A 19,201-nucleotide genomic window follows, 5' to 3' on the forward strand; every position below is an offset into this window, starting at 1 on the left:
TGTTTGGACCTTAAGCAAGAGCATATGTTTCTTTTACTTTGTTTCTGTCCTCCATTTTTCTCTGCAATGAATTACTTTAAGTGGCCCCTAGGAATACATATCTTGAAATGAAATTTATTCAATTAAGTTCAAGACCTAGAACTATAGTGGAAGATACATTGGCTCTGTTTACATGTGTGGGCGTGACCAGAGTGAAAAATTTGAAACTTGCTGGTGACACCGTGGTTTGACCTTGTGGGATCTCTGGAGTTGGGCTGATTTTGGAGGCTATGATAAGTTTCACCTGAAAGGATGGGACAGTGGATCTAAAGTCCAAAGAGAGGATTAAACGGGTCACTCAGTGGAAATCACGATGACTGTAGCCATTGAGAGGGAGGGGAAGAGAACAGACAAGAAGGGCAAAACCTCAAGGAAGGAATATTGCCCAGGACTGTTCTGCCCTGAGGTAGAAAATGTAGAAAACATTTTCAAAGAAATAACTAGAGTAACTGACAAGTGAGTATAGGGTGTATGAATCGCCTCTCTTAGATGCCGCACAAAGGATTTAAATTAGGTTAATTTCCAGACTGTCGTACTGAAACGATGCATCAGGTTTATGCCTTTTGTTGTTACTGGCGTTCTGACTGTTGTAAAGGCCATGTAACTAGAGAATTTGAGGGTAGGCTTGAGAAGGGAGTAAATCATCTCTAGGTGGGAAAGGAAGGAGCTGGTTAATTCTGTGCCCATTAACTTGAAGAACCAGTGAGAGCTGTTGCAGAGGGCTGGGGCAGGCTGGGGGATGGCTGGGGAGGGCTGGGGAGGGCTGGGGCAGGCTGGGGAGGGCTGGGGAGTGGCCGTGTGCAGTGACTAGAGAAATGGCTCCAAGCTCTGTTGAAGGTGGGCAGCGTGTTCATCTTACTGAGTGCCTTTAAGCAGTCACATGTTGACACTCCAAAAAGAAAAAAAAAATGCGTGCAAGAAGCTTTTTAAAAGCAATGCTGTTTCCTCTCTCATGCCGTCTTTCTTTTTCTTTTTATAAAAATACAAACAAAATAAGGCTGACCTTTGCCCACATGCCCTTGCTTTTTCGACAGGTTCTCAAAAACGATTTATAGTTGTAAAATGTAGGGTTTGATTGTGGAAAAAATAGAAATTGTGCTTTTTCATGTTTATATAACCATACAGATTAGAGATTCTTAAAGCAGCACAGCAAAGAATTTAGAAATATAGTATCCCCAAACTGAAATGGAAAAGCTCGGTGGTCTTGAGTGATCTTCGCTGTCGTATAGGTACATTGGATACGCCTTATGATAGGTGACAGGTGGTTCATTTAAATGCTAGTTTTAAAGTGGATTTTCCTGAAACCTTTAGATAAATATCTGCATATAGAAAAAAAGGACTTTTTATACCTATGTGTATGTTCACACTCGAATACATGCAACCTGATCTTAAGTCCCTATGGCCTTTCAGGTTAAAATTTTTCCAGCGATCTGTCCCCTCAAGATTCTCCTAGCCAGCGATCACAGAAGAGTATATAGTATCGATACTGGCCCTCATTCAGATACATGAAACATTATGCAAACTGGTAGTCCAAAGATGTGTTTTGTTTAGACAAACGTGTCGAAACACAAAGATGTGTCTGGTTTGTTTCAGCAAACTTTGAACTTGTTTCCCATCTTTAAAGATCCTCAAGTTTCACACAAATCTGGATTTCTGGCTTCTTTTGAGAAATCAGTGACTTGGCAAAGCCCACCTTTCTGTCTTACATTCAGCTGAAACTGACTAGTGAGTGCCATCCCTCTCCCAGCGCCTGATGCTTTCTAGTTCACCAGAATCCCCACCATTTCCTATTACTCCTCATCATCTCCGGAGAGTGTGAGTTGTCATTTGCTTGCTCATTCAGGCTGTCTTTCGATTAAACCCTGCCTACTTCACATGTTTACATTGTCCCCCTAACACATGGTAGGCATTCATGTTTGTCACCTTTGCTGTAGGTTTCAGGTTTAGACTCTCAGCCTTGAAACTGATCCTTGTACAATCTTTGCCATGCTTCTCCAAATTCTTCCTGTTGCTCCTTTTTCTATCCATTAGGAGTTTCTCCAGAGGAAGGAGAGCTAAAATGAAAAAAGTGTATGTTCTTTTTATTTTCTGGCCATAGCCTGTTTAAGAGTCTGGCTCTGCAGTCAGGAGAACCTGGGTTCTTCATTCTGCTACTTCCAAGCTAGAAGTTCTCAGTGTATTAGCGCCCAACTGCTGCTGTAACAACTATAAACTTAGCAGCTCAAAACAACACAGATGTGTTCTATTAACAGTTCTGGGACCAGAAGTCCAAAATAAGTCTCACTGGGCTAGAAGAAAGGTGTGTTACTAGCAGGGCAGTGTTCCTTCTGGAAGCTCTAGAGGAGAATCCATTTTCTTGACTTTTCCAGGTTCTAGAGGCTACCCATACTCCTTGGCTCATGACCTTGTGTCACTGACCTCTGCTTCTAGTGTCACAACTCCTCTGACTCTCCTGCCTCCCTCTCTGTTTAATAAGGATCCTCGTGATTACATTGTTCCACCCCAATAATCCAGAATTATCTCCCCATCTCAAGATCCTTACCTTAATCATATTTACAAAGTCCCTTTTGCTTTGTAAAGTAACATATTTATAATTTCCAGGGATTAAGATGTGGACATCTTTGGGGACTCATTATCTAGCCTACCACAGTCAATTTCTCCAGTTGTGAAACAAGGATAAAAATAGAACCTAATGTATGGAAAGTACTTAGCACAATGTCATAATAATGCTCATGATGATTGCAATTCTTATAATAGTGCTTTCAGTAGAAAGCTATATTCTCACCCATGCTTACCCAGCCAGTCTCCTCTCCCCTACCATAAGGCCTTGAGAGGTCCTGAGTATATATGAATGTGTGTATTTGAAAAATTCTGTATTTGGAGCACCTGGCTGGCTCAGTTGGAAGAGCATCTGACTCTCGATCTCAGGGTTGTGAGTCTGGGCCCCATGGTGGATGTAGAGATTATTTAAAAATAAAATAATAAAAAAACAACTTTTTAAAAAAAGATTTTATTTATTTGTCAGCACAAGTAGGGAGAGCAGCAGGCAGAGGGAGAAGCAGGTTTCTTGCTGAGCAGGGAGCTTGGATGTGGGGCTCAATCCCAGGTCTCTGGGATCGAGACCTGAGCCGAAGGCAAACACTTCACCGACTGAGCCACCCAGGCGTCCCTTAAAAAAACAACTTTACAAAATTTTGTATTTCTGCCTAGTTGACACACAGTATTATGTTAGTTTCAGATGCACAGCATACCGATTGGACACTTCTTTGGGCTATGCTGTGCTTCCCACAAGCGTAGCTCCCATCTGTCACCGTATAACACCACATAGGATCATTTTCTGTATTCTGTGTGCTGTATGCATACACACACACACACACACACACACACACACACACTTTTTTTGCTAAAGAAAGCTAAGGAAAGTAGTCGTTCATGTGAGGTTGTGGATTTGCTGTAACTACACAGTGTGGCAAGCACCTGTTTAGGTTCAGGTTAAGTAAATGGGACGGGGATCGAAAAATCCAGTACAACTGGTTTGCATGCGGGATCTGATGGGTGCGAGGGATGGAAACCATATACAGGGTCTGAACTGAAGGATTTCATTTTCTAAGAAAACATAACTGACCAATCAGATGGGATTGTTTGAGGGCCACCCAGCTGTTTGGTGGTTATAAAGCTCTGGCCTACAAGGTATTTATTGCTCCAAATGGCTATTAAATTTGAGAGTAGCTATAAGTTTAACAAAGCCCATGTGTTCTAGGAGGATCCGCATGGTAGCAAAATAAGGATTCTAAAATTACCGTATAATGAAAAACATTGTAAATGTAATTATACAAGCACTAGCTGAAGTTTTCATCCTTGATAATGTGTTTTCTTTTAAAATGCTAATTTTGTGGGTTTTTTGGGACGAGCAAATCACTAAGCATTTTGAATGAATTAAGGAAGGAGAATGTATGATAAAATAATCAGAAAGTTTTACTTAAGAATGATTTGATTAGAATGTAGAATTATCTTTGGAGTTTTTTTTTTTTTTTTTTTTTTTACAGGTTTCAGTGTTTGGGATAAACCACTTTTTCAAATATAGGGAGTAACTGATTTTTTTTTTAGATTTTATTTATTGATTTGAGGGCGACAGAGAGAGAGCACCAGGGAGAGGAGAACAGATTCCCTGTTGAGCGTGGAGCCTGAAGTGATCAAGCCTGGGCTCGATCCAGGACCCTGAGATCATGACCTGAGCTGAAGGCAGCTGCTTAACTGAGCCACCCAGGCGCCCTATAGGCAATAACTGACTTAATAAATAGCTAACAGGGGTGCGTGTCTGGCTCAGTCAGAAGAGTGTGTTACTCTTGATATCAGGGTCGTGAGTTCGAGTCCCACATTGGGTGTAAGAGATGACTTAAGAATAAATGAATAAATAAAACTTAAAAAACAATAAATAAAATGAAATATGAAAAAAAATTAGCTAACATAAAATCCCTGATTTATCAGCAGACGGATATCCCCAAACCCTGCCTGTATGTGCTTTCCTATGGATTCTGTGGGCACCGGTTCTAATTTTCTCTCCTCTCAGCTTTGTTCCCTCCTGTGTAATTCGTTGTCCTTGGACCTGAGACCGGGGCCTTACCTCAGCCAGAGAGCTGCCACATGGCCTTTTGTGTTTCTAATGGTGTCACCCTCAGCCCCTGACGGTTTGGGAGGTGGGCCAGTATTCCAGGCTTTCATTCGCTTAGCCCGAGGGCCTTGCATCTAGAGATTTCCTGTATGAGACCAGAGAATATGACATTAAGGAAAGTCAGAGAGACAAGGATGATGAGACCAGGTCCACCTAGAGTCCAGGACAGAACAAAACAGATTTTGCTTGAAGTGCTGGCAAAGGTAGGGTGCTTTCAATTTCATTTAAGGGAAAAAAAAGTAAAAAGGCAAGCTGGGTCAAGGCTGGTAAGTATAATAATGATTCTGGGAATGTATCTATTTGAAGAAGAAGGAAAGGCTTCGGGGTGTCTGGATGGCTCAGTGGGTTAAAGCCTCTGCCTTCGGCTCAGGTCATGATCCCGGGGTCCTGGGATCGAGCCCCGCACCAGGCTCTCTGCTCAGCGGGGAGCCTGCTTCCTCCTCTCTCTGTCTACTTGTGATCTCTGTCAAATAAAAAAATAAATAAAATCTTAAAAAAAGAAAGGCTTCTCTCCTAAAGAGAATGGGGTAGAAGCAGACTCTGCTGTCAGTCTAAAAATAGGTCCAGAGTTCTCACAAGTTTCTGCCAGCCTCCCCCTCAGCAAGCCTTTATCGATAACCCACAAGTTTTCTACCTAAACCCACTTGCCTTTAGGTCCAAGAATCCATGGTAAAATTTAAAAACGATCTCTTTATTTTTTTATTAGGTTATGTTAGTCACCATAAAGTACTTTATTGGTTTTTGATGTAGTGTGCCATGATTCATTATTTGAGTGTTTTATTTTAGGGTTTATAGAATGCCTTTATATTCATTATTTATTTTAATTCCTACAATAACTGTAGGAAGTATGTACCCTGTTTAGCATAAAGTAAAATGCACGTTATGTACATGCTATAGGGTAGACTATACATCCTTCTGGAACTCTGTCTCTCCTTCCAGTTCTCTTTCACGTTAGCTCTGTTCTTTGACATAAGCCTCCTCCAGCCGCAGGGCTCATGGCTGCCAGTGGGTCTCGAACTGCACCCTCTAAGCTTTCGTCTGGCAACGCTAGTTTGAAGAACCCAGGGCAAGGCTTGGGTCCCCTGACATCAGCTTTTCATCCCAATACTAATCAGGGTGTATTGGGAGGTGAGGTCTTGAAGAAAGAGAGCAGTTCTCATTTGGAACCTGTATTAACACTAGTAAGAGGCTGTGTTTGGACTGTGACAACAGAATATCGTGCCTGGCTTATAAACAACAGTTTTTTTTTTTAAACATTTTATTTATTTATTCATCAGAGAGAGAGAGAGAGAGAGCGAGTGTGCTAGAGAGCGCATAAGCAGGGGGAGCAGCAGGCAGAGGGAGAAGCAGATTCCCCGCTGAACAGGGAGCCCAGTGCAGGGCTCGATCCCAGGACCCTGGGATCATGGCCTGAGCTGAAGGCAGAGACTTTAACCCAGTGAGCCACCCAGGTGCCTGAAAGATTTTATTTTTAAGTAATCTCTATACCCATCATGGGGCTTGAACTCACAGCCTGGAGATCAAGAGTCCCATGCTCTACCGACTGAGCCAGCCAGGTGCCCTTGAAATTGGAAATTTTTTCAATTTAAAAAATTTTTAAAGGTTTTATTTGAGATCGAGAGAGAGAGACAGAGACAGAGAGAGAAACAGAGAGAGAGAGAGAGAGAGAGAGAGAGCACAAGTTGGAGGGGCAGAGGGAGAAGGAGAGAGAATCCCAAGTAGACTCTGCAGAGCCCAACTTTGGGCTGGATCCCAGGACTCTGAGATCATGACCTGAGCTGAAATTAGGAGTCAGATGCTTATTCTACTGAGTCACTTGGGTGCCCCCCCTCTTTTTTAGGAGAGGGAAAAAAATCCCTAGTTTTTTTAAAAAAAAGATTTATATATTTATTTCAGAGAGAGAGCGGGAGGGGGCAGAGAGAGAGGGAGAAGGAGAGAAGCAGACTCCCCGCTGAGCGTGGAGCTGAACGTGGGACTCAGTCGGAAGACCCTGAGATCATACCCTGAGCTGAAATCAAGAGTCAGAGGCTTAACCGACTGAGCCACCCAGGCGCTCCCCCAAAATCTCCAGTTTTAAACGTGTCTTTCCCGAAAGTCTAGGTCTTATACCTCAGTGAAAGTTACTCTTTTTGTTACTAGACTTTCGTTTTTAAAGCAGGTTTAGGGTCACAGCAAATCGAGCACAGGAAGCGCAGAGTTCCCATGTAACCCCCGTCTCCACTTTGTATCTTATTAATTTTTGTTTTATAGTTTTGTTCCATTATTAATATTCCAGCCTGCCTGAAAGATGGCTCATTTTAAGCATTTTTGTCATGTTTGTCTCTGTTCTGCTTTAATCCACTGTTTGGGGGCCGATGACTCAACATTTCCAGTCCAGACTTCTTTCCCTCTGGGCTTATCCACATGTCTGTCTGATGGCCATCATCTGGATGTCCTGCTGACCCTTCCAGCCCAATGTGTGCAGGAATGGGGAATCAGTCTCTTGTCTCCCTTCTTAAAACCCACTTCTGGGGTGCCAGGCTGGCTCAGTTGGAAGAGCATGCGACTGTTGATCTCACGGTCGTGAGTTTGCGCCTCATGTTGGGTGTAGAGATTACTAAAAAAAAAAAATTAAAAAAAGTTTTAAAAAACCCCCTTGCTTCTCCTGTGTTCCCCATGTCAGCAAGGGTCTTGTCATGCACCCCGTTACTCGAGCGATTGGTTATTGACTGGTGCAGTCTCTCTTATCAGACACATTCTGTCATCATGTCTTGCACATTGTACCTCCTAAATCCTCCACTAATTACTGCAGCTGTTCCTGCATTTCAGAAACTCATCAGCCCTGATCTGCATTACTGGGCCGGCCTCCTAGCTCATCAGGCTGTTTCCACTCTTGTCCAAGTCCCGTCCTTTCCTAAAGCCAGAGCGATCCTTCCAAAACGCAGATCTGACTATATTGCTCTGTTGCCTAAAACCTCTTAGAGTCTCCCCTTGCCTCCAGGGAAGAACCCAAGGTCTCTCCTAATCTGGCTCCTATCCATCTTTTAGAACAACCTCCCATTGCCACACTCCCTGGTGTCATTTTCCTCCACCTTTCTTGACTGGGACCTACTTCTCAGGATTATTACGAAGAGGTACTATGATAAAATTGACAAGTTACTTGACCTAGTAGGCATTTGATGAATATTGAATATGAATATTGGCCCATATGAATAGTGGGCCGTACTATTTTATCTCTCACTAATTTTACATAGTGCCCTCCTGGTCTTGTAGTAATTATGTCTTGGCTGCCTACCGCATCTTAGTATTCTAGAAACATTAGTGCTCCAGAATGACATTCTGACCCAGTTAATTCCTTTTTATGCTTCAGAGAGACCGTTGTGATCTTCCTAGGTCTAGGATGCCCTGTACTAGCACTTCCTGTTGCATAGTATTCTGTATTTCCTTCGTTTCACTTATTAACTTGGGTTATAGAGTGACAGTTACTGATGTACTGCACTGGTAGACTGTCATTTTCTTGCAAGGTGGGTGGGGACTACATCTTATTAATTAATTATAATTTAAATAATAAATTAATTATTAATTAATGCTAATGGTGCGTGACAATCATGCACTTAATTTCAGGGAGTGGACATGGAGATGATACTCAGTGAGTGTTGCTTGGGTGAAACTAGAAATAAGATTCCACAGCACAGGTTTCTTCCATTTTTTTAGTACAGGTACACAGTATTGAAGCTCCCTTTGGTTTGTAGGATTATCCCAGGATCCTGCCTCCCAATTCTGTTTCCCAGAGAATAAATGCAATTCAGGTACAAATGACTAACTTTAAAATGAAGTTCAAGGGGCGCCTGGGTGGCTCAGTGGGTTAAGCCTCTGCTTTCAGCTCAGGTCATGATTCCAGGGTTGTGGGATTGAGCCCCACATTGTACTTCCTGCCCAGCGGGGAGCCTGCTTCTCCCTCTCCCACTCTCCCTCCTTGTGTTCCCTCTCTCAATGTGTCTCTGTCAAATAAATAAATAAAATCTTAAAAAAAAAGTAAAATGAAGTTCAAGAGTAGAATTCTTTGTAACTTGGGATTTACTGTAGTATGAGAAAATTCCAGGCTGTGGATGTTGCGAGGATCTGATCTGATGACCTTACACTAGTTTTATTTCCATTTCCATGTTTTTAGATTGTATCAATATCAGTTTTTAAAGTTTTGTCCTTTTAGTGGCCTTTATTACTTTCAAAGTCAGTTCCTTTCATTACATATTTTCTGCTACGTGCTCACTTGAGTGGATGTTTTGACAGTTTTTTCTTTCTGCAGGTTTCTTTTCCTGGGAACTTGCACTTGGTTTTGGTTCTGCGTCCTACCAGTTTTCTTCAACGAACTTTCACAGACATTGGATTTCGATTTAGCCAGGAAGACTTCATGCTCAAATTACCAGTAAGAGTATTTTACTTAAATGTTTTCTCTCTTTAATTATCATAAAGAATTTGTACCATGCTGTTGATGTTTTACCTTTGTTCACAAAGCATGTAAAAGAGAAAGATAGAATTTGTCTTCCCAAACTATAAATTTGAAATGCCTAAAAGTCTTATGCTTCTGTTGTTAAAATAAAGGAATAGTCTAATCAGTTTGTAATGAGCAATTCCTTTTGAAAAAGATCTATGTCACATACGTTATATATGTGTGTGTGTATGTGTGTGTGTGTGTGTGTGTGTGTGTATAAAATCAGGACATTTTATTTTTAGAAAAATAAATTGCGTGTGTGTTTTATGTATTTGATTCCCATGAACTTACATCCTGAGCTAGTTCATAGTACCATGATCTTTTTTTTTAAAGATATTTCTATACGTTTTCAGGGTAAGGAATAGAGCCCTCATAAATTGTGATACTTTTGCAAAGACCAGTCCCTCCTCCTAAGTTCTAACTTACCACATTGAAGCCCTTTTACTTTGGTGTAGGCGTAACATTCTTTCAGAAGGTTGGCCATTAACAGTACAAAATTTTAGATCAAGGAGAATTAGGTATTTGGGTTTCTATGGAGATCAATTTTGCTTTACAGAGAAATGTTTCGTAAATGAAAACGGTTACTACTTAAAGAAGGTAGTGCATACGTGTGTGTGGGGGGGAGGTACAGGAGAGGACTGTTAGGACCATTTATATAACTTTGTGCTGATGAATGCTGAAGTTCGTTGTACAGTTGAATGGAGGGATGCCACGAAGGGCAGTTAACAGTATCTTTCTTGCTTATTTATATAGGTGGTTATGCTGAGCTCAGTTAGTGATTTGCTGACATACATTGATGACAAGCAATTAACCCCTGAGTTAGGCGGCACCTTGCAGTACTGCCACAGTGAATGGATCATCTTCAGAAATGTATGTTGTCTTCGCCCTTACCGTAGAGCCTATAGTTCATATTCACCTTTAAATCTAGTTCGAGAATTTTTTTTCCTCTTTGGGAAAAACAGGTATCTGGGGTGCCTATTTTCAAAAAACATATAATTCAACATCTCGATTTTCTTTCAGAGGAAATATTTAGGAATGCTGCAGAGTCACTGAGGATGGCCATTGAAGGAGGGTACTAGGGAGTAAGGCGATCACGCTCCGCCCACCCCCTCCTGGTGGACTTGTAGTAACTTGAAGAAACAAAGGGTTTGGGTTCAAATCTTAGCACTGCTGAGTTTTAGCTATATAACCTGGCACGAGTTATATACCCGCTGTGTCTTGGTTTTCCCAACTATAAAGTGGGAATAATAGTACTTTAGCTCCTTGGGCTACTGGGAAGATCAAATGAGAGAAGCAGCCCTCAAGAAATGTGAGTAGTAGTATTCATCTCGTTCGAGTGATGCTTCTGAGGTGGTTAGAATGATAGCAGAGATTGCTTCTGTCCGAGAAATTTACAAATAGGCAAGGGCCCCATGCCCCAAGATGTGAGTTTATAGCATAAGGATCTTTACGCCATATCCCCGAGATTAGGGAACCCTTCTGAAGGAAGTGATATTGAATTAAATCATGATTCTATGTTCATCTTTATTTGTCATTCAGCAGTTCTGTTCACTCATACGAAAAGTGTATTGTCAAAATTAGTGTTGTCTAGCCTTTAATAACCCATGAGATTTTAAATGAAAGAGCAGATTACCTTGAGCTGCATGGGAAACATAACCTTTATATGGTTTCTACATGCTGCCCCCTTCCTTTTTTTCCTGAGTAATTGATTTTGGAAACAATCAACCATACAACCTTCCTTGACATTTTAGGGCAACAGGGCCTTTGGGATCACAGTTTCAAGTCTTCTGCCTGAATGAATTGTCGTGACCAGTTTGTTCCCCCATCACCTTTGTCCATTGCTGTGTTTGGAATGCTAATGCTTGCTCATAAGTTATAATAAAGAACATCAAGTGGCTTTGGTGTTCTCATCTCTTCAGAAGTAGAGTTTGTAGAAAGCCATTTTACACTTGCAGAGTTTAATAGGATAGGCCTAAACCAAGGCAGAAAACAAATTTCTCAGTACGTGGCATCTTTAAGAAATTGTTTTCAGTGATGCCTCACTGGTTCAGTTGGAGGAGTTTGAGGGTCATGATCTCAGGGTCATGAGTTTGAGCCACACATTGGGTGTAGAGATGACTAGAAAAAAGAAACTTAAAAAAAGAAATTTGTTTTCGGTGATGTTCAAGAAATAAGTACAGATGTTTGGATAAAAGGCATTTGAGGAGACTCTTCACCTTGCATTAGTTTCGTAGAGGCTCAGATGCAAAATTGGATTTGATTGCCAAGGGTAACGTCACCTTTTCTTAGCAGAGGAGAGGTCATCATATATGTGCATTGTCAGAGCTAAATAAAAGTAAATACAGTTACTGGTCCATGGCCGTTTCCATGGAATTAAAAGGATCACTGGCTCTTTGCAGGCTATAGAAAATTTTGCTCTCACAGTGAAAGAAATGGCTCAGATGTTACAGTCCTTTGGAACTGAACTGGCAGAGACAGAACTACCAGATGACATTCCTTCAATAGAAGAAATCCTTGCAGTTCGTGCTGAAAGGTATCACATGTTAAAGGTATGTCTGGTAGAGTCAACAAACGAACATTCTCCATGGTCTTTCTTTTCCTAGAGAGGTGTTCAGTGCCTGTCCATTTCATGCTGATTAGTGGGTAGGGAGGCAGCAGCGAGAATGTCTTGGGCGTGTTGAATGCAACGGTCCCCTTTACAAATCGTGCCTTCTCCTGAGAAGTGCTTTATTTGTTCATAGGATGGTTTTTAAGTGCCCCAGAAATAGAAACCTAGAATCATCTTCGTTATCGTGTATTCTTTGTCTCATCAAAAGGCCCTCTCATCTGGCAAGTTGGAGAATCAAAAGGCAGACAGGTGTTCTAGTTCAATATCCACTACAGGAGCAACGTGAAATGGAGAAGGAGAACCAGAGGAGGAGGCAGGAGACCTGTGACCAAGGCAAACATCGCCAAATTGGTTACAAGCTTTCTTTTCCATAGAGTACTAGTTTGTTTGTTTTTTAAGCAGGCTCCATGCCCAGAGTAGGGCTTGAACTGATGACCCCGAGATCAAGAGTTGCATGATTTGACAACAGGAGCCCCCAGAGTCCTAGTTCTTGATGTTTCGTGCCGTAGACCTTAGATGGCAAGCTTATTTTGCCCTCCTGCGCAGCTGTCTGGAGTGTTGGCTTTTGAAGGATTCCGAGTCACCGTTCAGACAATCACCAAGTGCTCTGAGATTCACCTTCCCCAGAAAGTTGAAGAATGATCTGAAGAAGAAAAAAAGAAAAAGATTGATCTAAAGAAGCACCTGTGCAATAATTCACATCCTTCATATGACAGTAGGCTTGCCGGGGGGGCCCTCCCAGGTAGACGCTCTGTGTCGAGGTGACATTTTTATTTAATTTTTTATTTTTTTTGAGGTGACATTTTTAAATTAAGAAGAGGAGAGAAACTGAAATTTTGAATCGTAATCTAAACGTAAAACTGTTCAAGGAAAGGCACCTCTGTCCCTCCTGAGTCGCGTGATCGGAGAATTGGCTTCTCCTCTCTCCGAGGTGGAGTTAACTTACGAGCACAACAAGGCTGGTGCTGATAATGCTTGCGCACGTTGTAGGGTCGCTGTGAGGATGAAATGGAGTATGCGATGTATGCACGACAGAGTTCGGCACGTAGCTGGTGCTTCATAAATGCTCGCATGTCCTGTCTGTGTTCTCACTCATGGCGGGTAGTGTCACAAAACCTGTTCCCAGACAAATACACGTACACCTGGATTTTTTGCTCAACGTTTCAGAGAACCCTTGGATCTCCTGAAGGAGGTCACAGATCACTCTTAGATGCCTGAAGAATCTACCCACCAAGGTTAAGACCTTCTGAATAGAAAGAACCATATGTGGGGCGCCTGGGTGGCTCAGTGGGTTAAGGCCTCTGCCTTTGGCTCAGGTCATGATCCCAGAGTCCTGGGATCGAGCCCCGCGTCAGGCTCTCTGCTCCGCGGGGAGCCTGCTTCCCTTTCTCTCTCTCTGTCTGCCTCTCTGCCTACTTGTGATCTCTCTCTGTCAAATAAATAAATAAAATCTTTAAAAAAAAAAGAAGCATATGCTTCATGATGAATTAATTAACCCAAACGTGCAGTAACGTCCTACTTAGGGTGGTCAGCGCTTGGTCATGATTACGGATTGTAGGAAAGGCCCTGAACTCCATTTGAATGTGCCACGCTACTCCTGCTTTGTTGGAGCACATTAAAAATACTCGTAGAACAGAATAAATTAGAAATTTCTATCAGTAAGAGAAGGAAACGACAAATGGAGCACGAAGTACTCCCGCCCATAAAGATCTTGTAAAAACAGTGATTGCAGCATCTGTCTCAGCAGCCAGAGGCTTCTTGGAGATCCTCATGGGTTTTGAATTCTGTGGCACTGATGTCCTCAGTAGAGGCTGTTCTAGAACGGCCGTTTGTCTTCTGCGTGCTGTAGGTGTATGCTTCCTTCTCTTTAGGTCATTCCGATTAGGCTACTAGCAGGCTTCCTCATCCCACTGTGCCTTTTTACAGAACGATATTACAGCAGTAACCAAAGAGGGGAAAATCCTCCTCACAAGTCTGGAAGTGCCCGGCGCCGAAGACCCTGTCGGTTCAAGGCTCGAACACCGTCACCACGTGAATGGGGACTGGCAGACTGTTAACAAGTGAGTACTCTCCTTTTGGTTTGGAGTTTCTTATTTTATCCTTCTGAAAGGGAATTATGCATTTCGCTGCCATCTGTTAGGCGTGAAAATATTCCTGGACCTCTGGGAATCAGAACACCTTCCCTGGTTGTCTCCCAGAGAATAGTTTGCTTGTACAAGAGGTTCTGTGGACATCGGTGGTCTCTTCGTGGACCAAGTGTCACGGCCTCTGACTTTGCCTCTAATTCTTAATGTCCAGACCGGGCTTATGTTCATACCTACAAGACGGGAAGGGATTCTAATGACTTTCCTTTGTTAAGGTTGCTGACTCAAGTACATGATATGGAGATAGCTTTTGATGGATTTTGGGAGAAACACCAACTAAAAATGCAGCAGTATTTGCAACTATGGAAGTTCGAGCAGGATTTTCAAGAGGTCAGTAAAAACATTCCTTTCCACATTTTTTTTTCCATTATGTCAGAGATTCTCACTCCTTGATCATCAGAAATATAATCTCACAAGATGCCCATTTATACCCAGAGAGAGATGAAGAGGGGGCAGTTGTGAGTGAACCCTGCCAAGATGTCTTTCTTTTAAAAAAAATTATTTAAATTCAGTTTAATTAACATATAGCATATTATTAGTTTCAGGGTAGAATTTAGTGACTTGTCACTTGCCTGTAATGCCCAGGGCTCATTCCAACATGTGCCCTCCTTGATGCCCATCCCCCAATTACCCCCATTCCCCCACCCGCCTCTCCAAGTTGTCTTTCTTGCTTACTAATGTCCTATAAGAAAGCACGTGAGTGCTAACATGTAAGTTGCTCTTCACCCTGATGTTTATTATTGTAATTTATTTTACATATAAAATGCTTTCAGCCTGGGGCGCCTGGGTGGCTCAGTGGGTTAAAGCCTCTGCTTTCAGCTCGGGTCATGATCTCAGGGTCCTGGGATCAAGCCCCGCATTGGGCTCTCTGCTCCGCAGGGAGCCTGCTTCCTCCCCTCTCTCTCTGCCTGCCTCTATGCCTACTCTCTCTCTCTCTGTCAAATAAATAAAATCTTTAAAAAAAAAAAAAATGCTTTCAGCCTGAAATTTCCTTTCAGCTTTCCAAGGAAATAATACCCACTTCCTTCTTGATTTTTTTAATACCATATACCTATACTGACCATATTTAACATGATATAACAGAAAATTTTTCAGATCCAATAATTTATTTCTATGAAGAGCCTAATGCATGAAGTGAAACCATGTCTAATTATACATTATGGTAAAGGTTACAAAGAAGTACCTTCTTGTCAGATGCTTCTGGAAAATGCATCACATGTGGTCAGGCTCCTCGCAGTCTCTCTCATAGTACTTTACCAGGAGGTCCGAGGAAGTCTCCCTACTTTTCTCTCTTGAATGGGGTCAGCCTGTTTCCCACCCATGACTTTCACACTTGCTCGGTGTTTCATCTGTTCTGAACATGGAATCAGGTGCCTCCAGCCCTTTCCCTCCTGTGATGCCAGCAGATTTTGGAATGTGGTGCTCTCTGTGAAACCTTCCTTAAGGAAAGAATAGGCCAGGTTGCTCTTGGGCCTTCCGGATATTTGTGTCTTTCTCCCCAATCGAACACATGCAAAAATAACTCCTTCCCAAGCACACCCATTGTGCCTCTACTTCCTTGTTAATTTGCCACCCAGAGAAATTTCTTGCCCTGTAGTTCTATTGTTTCTTTAAATCCTTGTTGCCTCTAATCAGTGTTTCGTCATTGGTCTTGGATTTGAATTTCACGGACATGATCTGTATCTCATGGTCACCTGCAAATGGGTTCTATAGGTAGGAGCTTAACTTCAAAAAAATCTTGTTTGCAAATTCCAGCCATCCAGAAGAGTTTACATATTCTCAAACTTGAAATATTCTTGAATATACAGGATAGGAATATTCTCTTGCATAACTACAGTCCAATTATCAAATTCCGGACATCTAAAGGATGCATTATTTTACATGACCTACTGTTGGTATTCCAGTTTTAGTGATTGATTCAGTGATGTCATTTCTATCATCTCTTCCCCCTCCAGTACAGGATTCAGCCTTAGAGGGTCAGGTATTGTATAAATTGTCATGTCTGGTCCCCTTTAATCCAGAAGATTTCCATTGCCTTTCTTTGTCTTTTATGACACTGCCATTTTTGAAGAGTACAGTTCTTTTTCACATAAAATGTTCTTCGTTTCCCATTTGTCTGACATTTTCTCACGATTAATCTTTGTGTGACCAGCACATGTACTATGTAAGCGACGTGTTCTTCCATTCAGTGGTAAGTGGGGTCCTCCTGCCCCCCCTTGTTGATGTGCACTCTAATCACCCGGTCGGGGTGCTGTAGAAGTTCTCCACGGTATCATTACTCTCCTTCCGCTTGTAACTAGTAGGAAATGGGTGGGGAGAAAATGTAAGGTCATGTAAACTTCTTGCTGCTCGTCAAAAGTTCTGGGTGGGTTTAGCATCGATTAATGATTCTTGCTTCAACCCGTCCTTACTATGATGGTTGCAAAATGCTGATTTTCCCACTTCACTCTGCCCTCCATATTTCCCAGTTCCCACAGACATGCCGCTGGGAGCCAGAGTTCTCCCTTCTCCCCGTTTCTTTGTTTATCTGATTTGGGGGTTCGTGACTTCCCAGTTTTGTGATGGTTTGTCATTCTTTGTTGTTCTTCACGATTTTGGTGTTTCAGACTGACTACTGTGTCCTTGTGACATGGCCAGACTTCTTTTATTGTTATCACTTCCTTACTTTCTGGGATAAAGAGATACTCCAAGTTCATCTCATACGTACTCTGCCTTAGTCCTGGTATCATCCATCTGGCTGAGGAGCCCTGGGTTCCTTTTCTAGGTTCCAGTTGTGTTCATTACTACTGGAGGGTCTTTGTTCCCAGGACCACTGACCACAGAGCTTGGGAATATAATATGCAAGTAAATACACATGCATATCCTTTGGTACACGTCTGCATATACCTGCCTGTGTACATAGTGATATCTTCTATCTCATGAGCACACCCTGAGATCCAGGAGGTTAGATTTTAATAGAGTATAGCAGTTTCTGCGAATAAAATAACAAAGTATTCTCCACACATGCCATGTTTCCGTGTTGCTGTCCTTTTTATTAGCATTTCCTACAAAACTAGATTAAGGGAAAATGCTTAATACCTTGTATGCTCTTAAGACTTGTATTTTTTTTTTCCTATTTATAGCTTGTGAGTGAAGTTGAACTTATGTTGAACCAGCAAGCAGAGTTGGCAGATGTAACAGGGAACATAGGTCAAGTAAAACAAAAAATAAAGAAGTTGGAAAACTTAGATGAAAATTCTCAGGTAAGATCCCATTTGAGATGTTCACTATTCTAATAATTACATTTTGATAATTTTCCGTAATATCAGCCCTTATGGGCCACCTTTCATCACAGTAGTCTGTATAATTGGTTTATAATACTGTTCTATATTCTTTTCTGATCAAGGTGAGCCAGATGTGACACTGCAGACGTGTCCTGTGCTTGTCATAGGTGGCCTCTGAGATGATATGAACGGTTTCAGACCTGTCATTAGGAACAAAGGTGTAAATCATTTTGAAGAAGCCAGGAAAAAATGCCCATCAACAATGCTACTTGAGGGGCGCCTGGGTGGCTCAGTGTGTTAAGTGTCTGCCTTCGGCTCAGGTCATGATATCAGGGTTCTGGGATCGAGTGCTGTGTCAGGCTCTTTGCTCGGTGGGGAGCCTGCTTCTCCCTCTCTCTCTGCTTCTCCCCTTGCTTGTGTGTTCTCTCTCTCAAATAAATAATAAAATCTTAAAAAAAAGAATGCTATTTGGTACTGGAAATGATGGAAATAGACATGAGCATAATTCCTTAACTATCCATCCTGTGGCTGTGCAGTTGAAGCAGATAGCCATTCAGACAGATGAGTCTGCTTAGTCTTACTTGCCTTGTGACCTTGGGTACATTGATTAAATTTTCTCAGCCTTGCTGTCTGCATCTATACATTGGGGATAAAGTGATTTCCTTTCCAGAATGATTGTGAGGATTCTCTTAGATGTTGTAGGTAAAACACTTAGCACAGTACCTGGGATAGATGAACATATAATAAATAATCAAAAGAGCCAACAATTTTCATTTTGCTGGTCTTAAAGGCTTGGACTCAAGGCTTTCATAGTTAACAAACTAGCTTTGCTCTTCTGTCATAGGTGTTTTTAAAGGTGCATTCCCAGCAAACAAGTAGATTTGTGGGTATACTGTAAGTGTCTAAAAATGGAATTTGTGAGGCAGCAGCTGCAGTTCTAGAATTATGCTTATAGGTTGCTGTGACTGTGTGGCAATTGATAAATCCCTGTGGCGTGGTAGAAAGAGAAGGCAAGGGGCAGCTGGGTGGCTCAGTGGGTAAAGCCTCTGCCTTCAGCTCGGGTCATGATCCCAAGGTCCTGGGATCGAGCCCTGCATCGGGCTCTCCGCTCAGCAGGGAGCCTGCTTCCTCCTCTCTCTCTCTGCCTGCCTCTCTGCCTACTTGTGATCTCTGTCTGTCAAATAAATAAAATCTTTAAAAAAAGAGAGAGAGAAGGCAAATTGGCTTGGAAATAAGGGCAGTTTGGAGTGTTATTTTTGTTTTAAATTTTTTTTAGTTTTGTGGTAAAAGAAAACCTCACATAAAATGAAATTTACTATCACAACCATTTAAATAAATTTTTTTTTTGAGTACGAGAAAGAGGGAGGGAGAAAGAGAGTGAACATGAGTGGGGTAGAGAGGGGCAGAGGGAACGAAAGAATCTCAGGCAGGCTCCACGGCTCAGCACAGAGCCCGACGTGGGGCTCAGTCTCAGGACCCTGAGATCAGGAGTCTGGCGCTTCACCCACTGAGCCACCCTGGTGCCGTTTGTCTTCCACATTTTCCGGTATACAGCTCAGTGGTGTTAATCAGAGTCGCATTGTTGTGCAGCAGATGGCCAGAAGTTTTTCATTTTGCAAATCTGAAACTATACCCATTAAAAAAAAAAAACAAACTCACACACCCAAACTCCCTGCTTTAACCGTGGGCTTCCCTCCCGCTAGGTGGGCCGGGCACTTCCTCGTTATGGCTTTAGTTTTTCTTGTTTTCCCTTCACAGTTATTTCCTCACCACCTCCTGTGTCAGTCACCAGGTCTGGAGCAAGCGGGGGGGCCGGGGAGGGGGTGCTGGTCGTTGACAGAGTGGGGGCCGCTAAGATCCCTGCAGACTTGGAGACCCTGCGGTGTTCGCTTCAGGTGCGAACAGTAATGAGGCAGATGATGACTAAGGAGATTCCCAAGGCCCAGGTACGTCACTGAGTATATGCGGTTCCGTTCTAAATCCGCCCGTATCAGGCGAGGCAAA

The 19,201-nt window shown here is 42.4% G+C and overlaps 1 protein-coding gene across 5 annotated transcripts in view; it reads left to right on the plus strand.

The window, feature by feature from the left end:
- LOC111158943 (MCF.2 cell line derived transforming sequence) overlaps positions 1 to 19,201 on the plus strand; it is a 112,354-nt gene that overhangs the window by 50,445 nt on the left and 42,708 nt on the right. For all 5 annotated transcript variants that reach the window (XM_022521286.1, XM_022521281.1, XM_022521282.1 and 2 more), the window contains 6 exons: positions 8,997 to 9,116; positions 9,936 to 10,052; positions 11,582 to 11,731; positions 13,717 to 13,850; positions 14,150 to 14,264; positions 17,057 to 17,176. In XM_022521286.1, coding sequence (XP_022376994.1) covers positions 8,997 to 9,116; positions 9,936 to 10,052; positions 11,582 to 11,731; positions 13,717 to 13,850; positions 14,150 to 14,264; positions 17,057 to 17,176 — 756 coding nt within the window. The remainder of the gene's footprint in view (positions 1 to 8,996; positions 9,117 to 9,935; positions 10,053 to 11,581; positions 11,732 to 13,716; positions 13,851 to 14,149; positions 14,265 to 17,056; positions 17,177 to 19,201) is intronic.

Source organism: Enhydra lutris, unplaced genomic scaffold, assembly GCF_002288905.1.
Source record: "Enhydra lutris kenyoni isolate GAN:26980312 unplaced genomic scaffold, ASM228890v2 scaffoldscaffold65, whole genome shotgun sequence".
Taxonomy (NCBI): domain Eukaryota; kingdom Metazoa; phylum Chordata; class Mammalia; order Carnivora; family Mustelidae; genus Enhydra; species Enhydra lutris.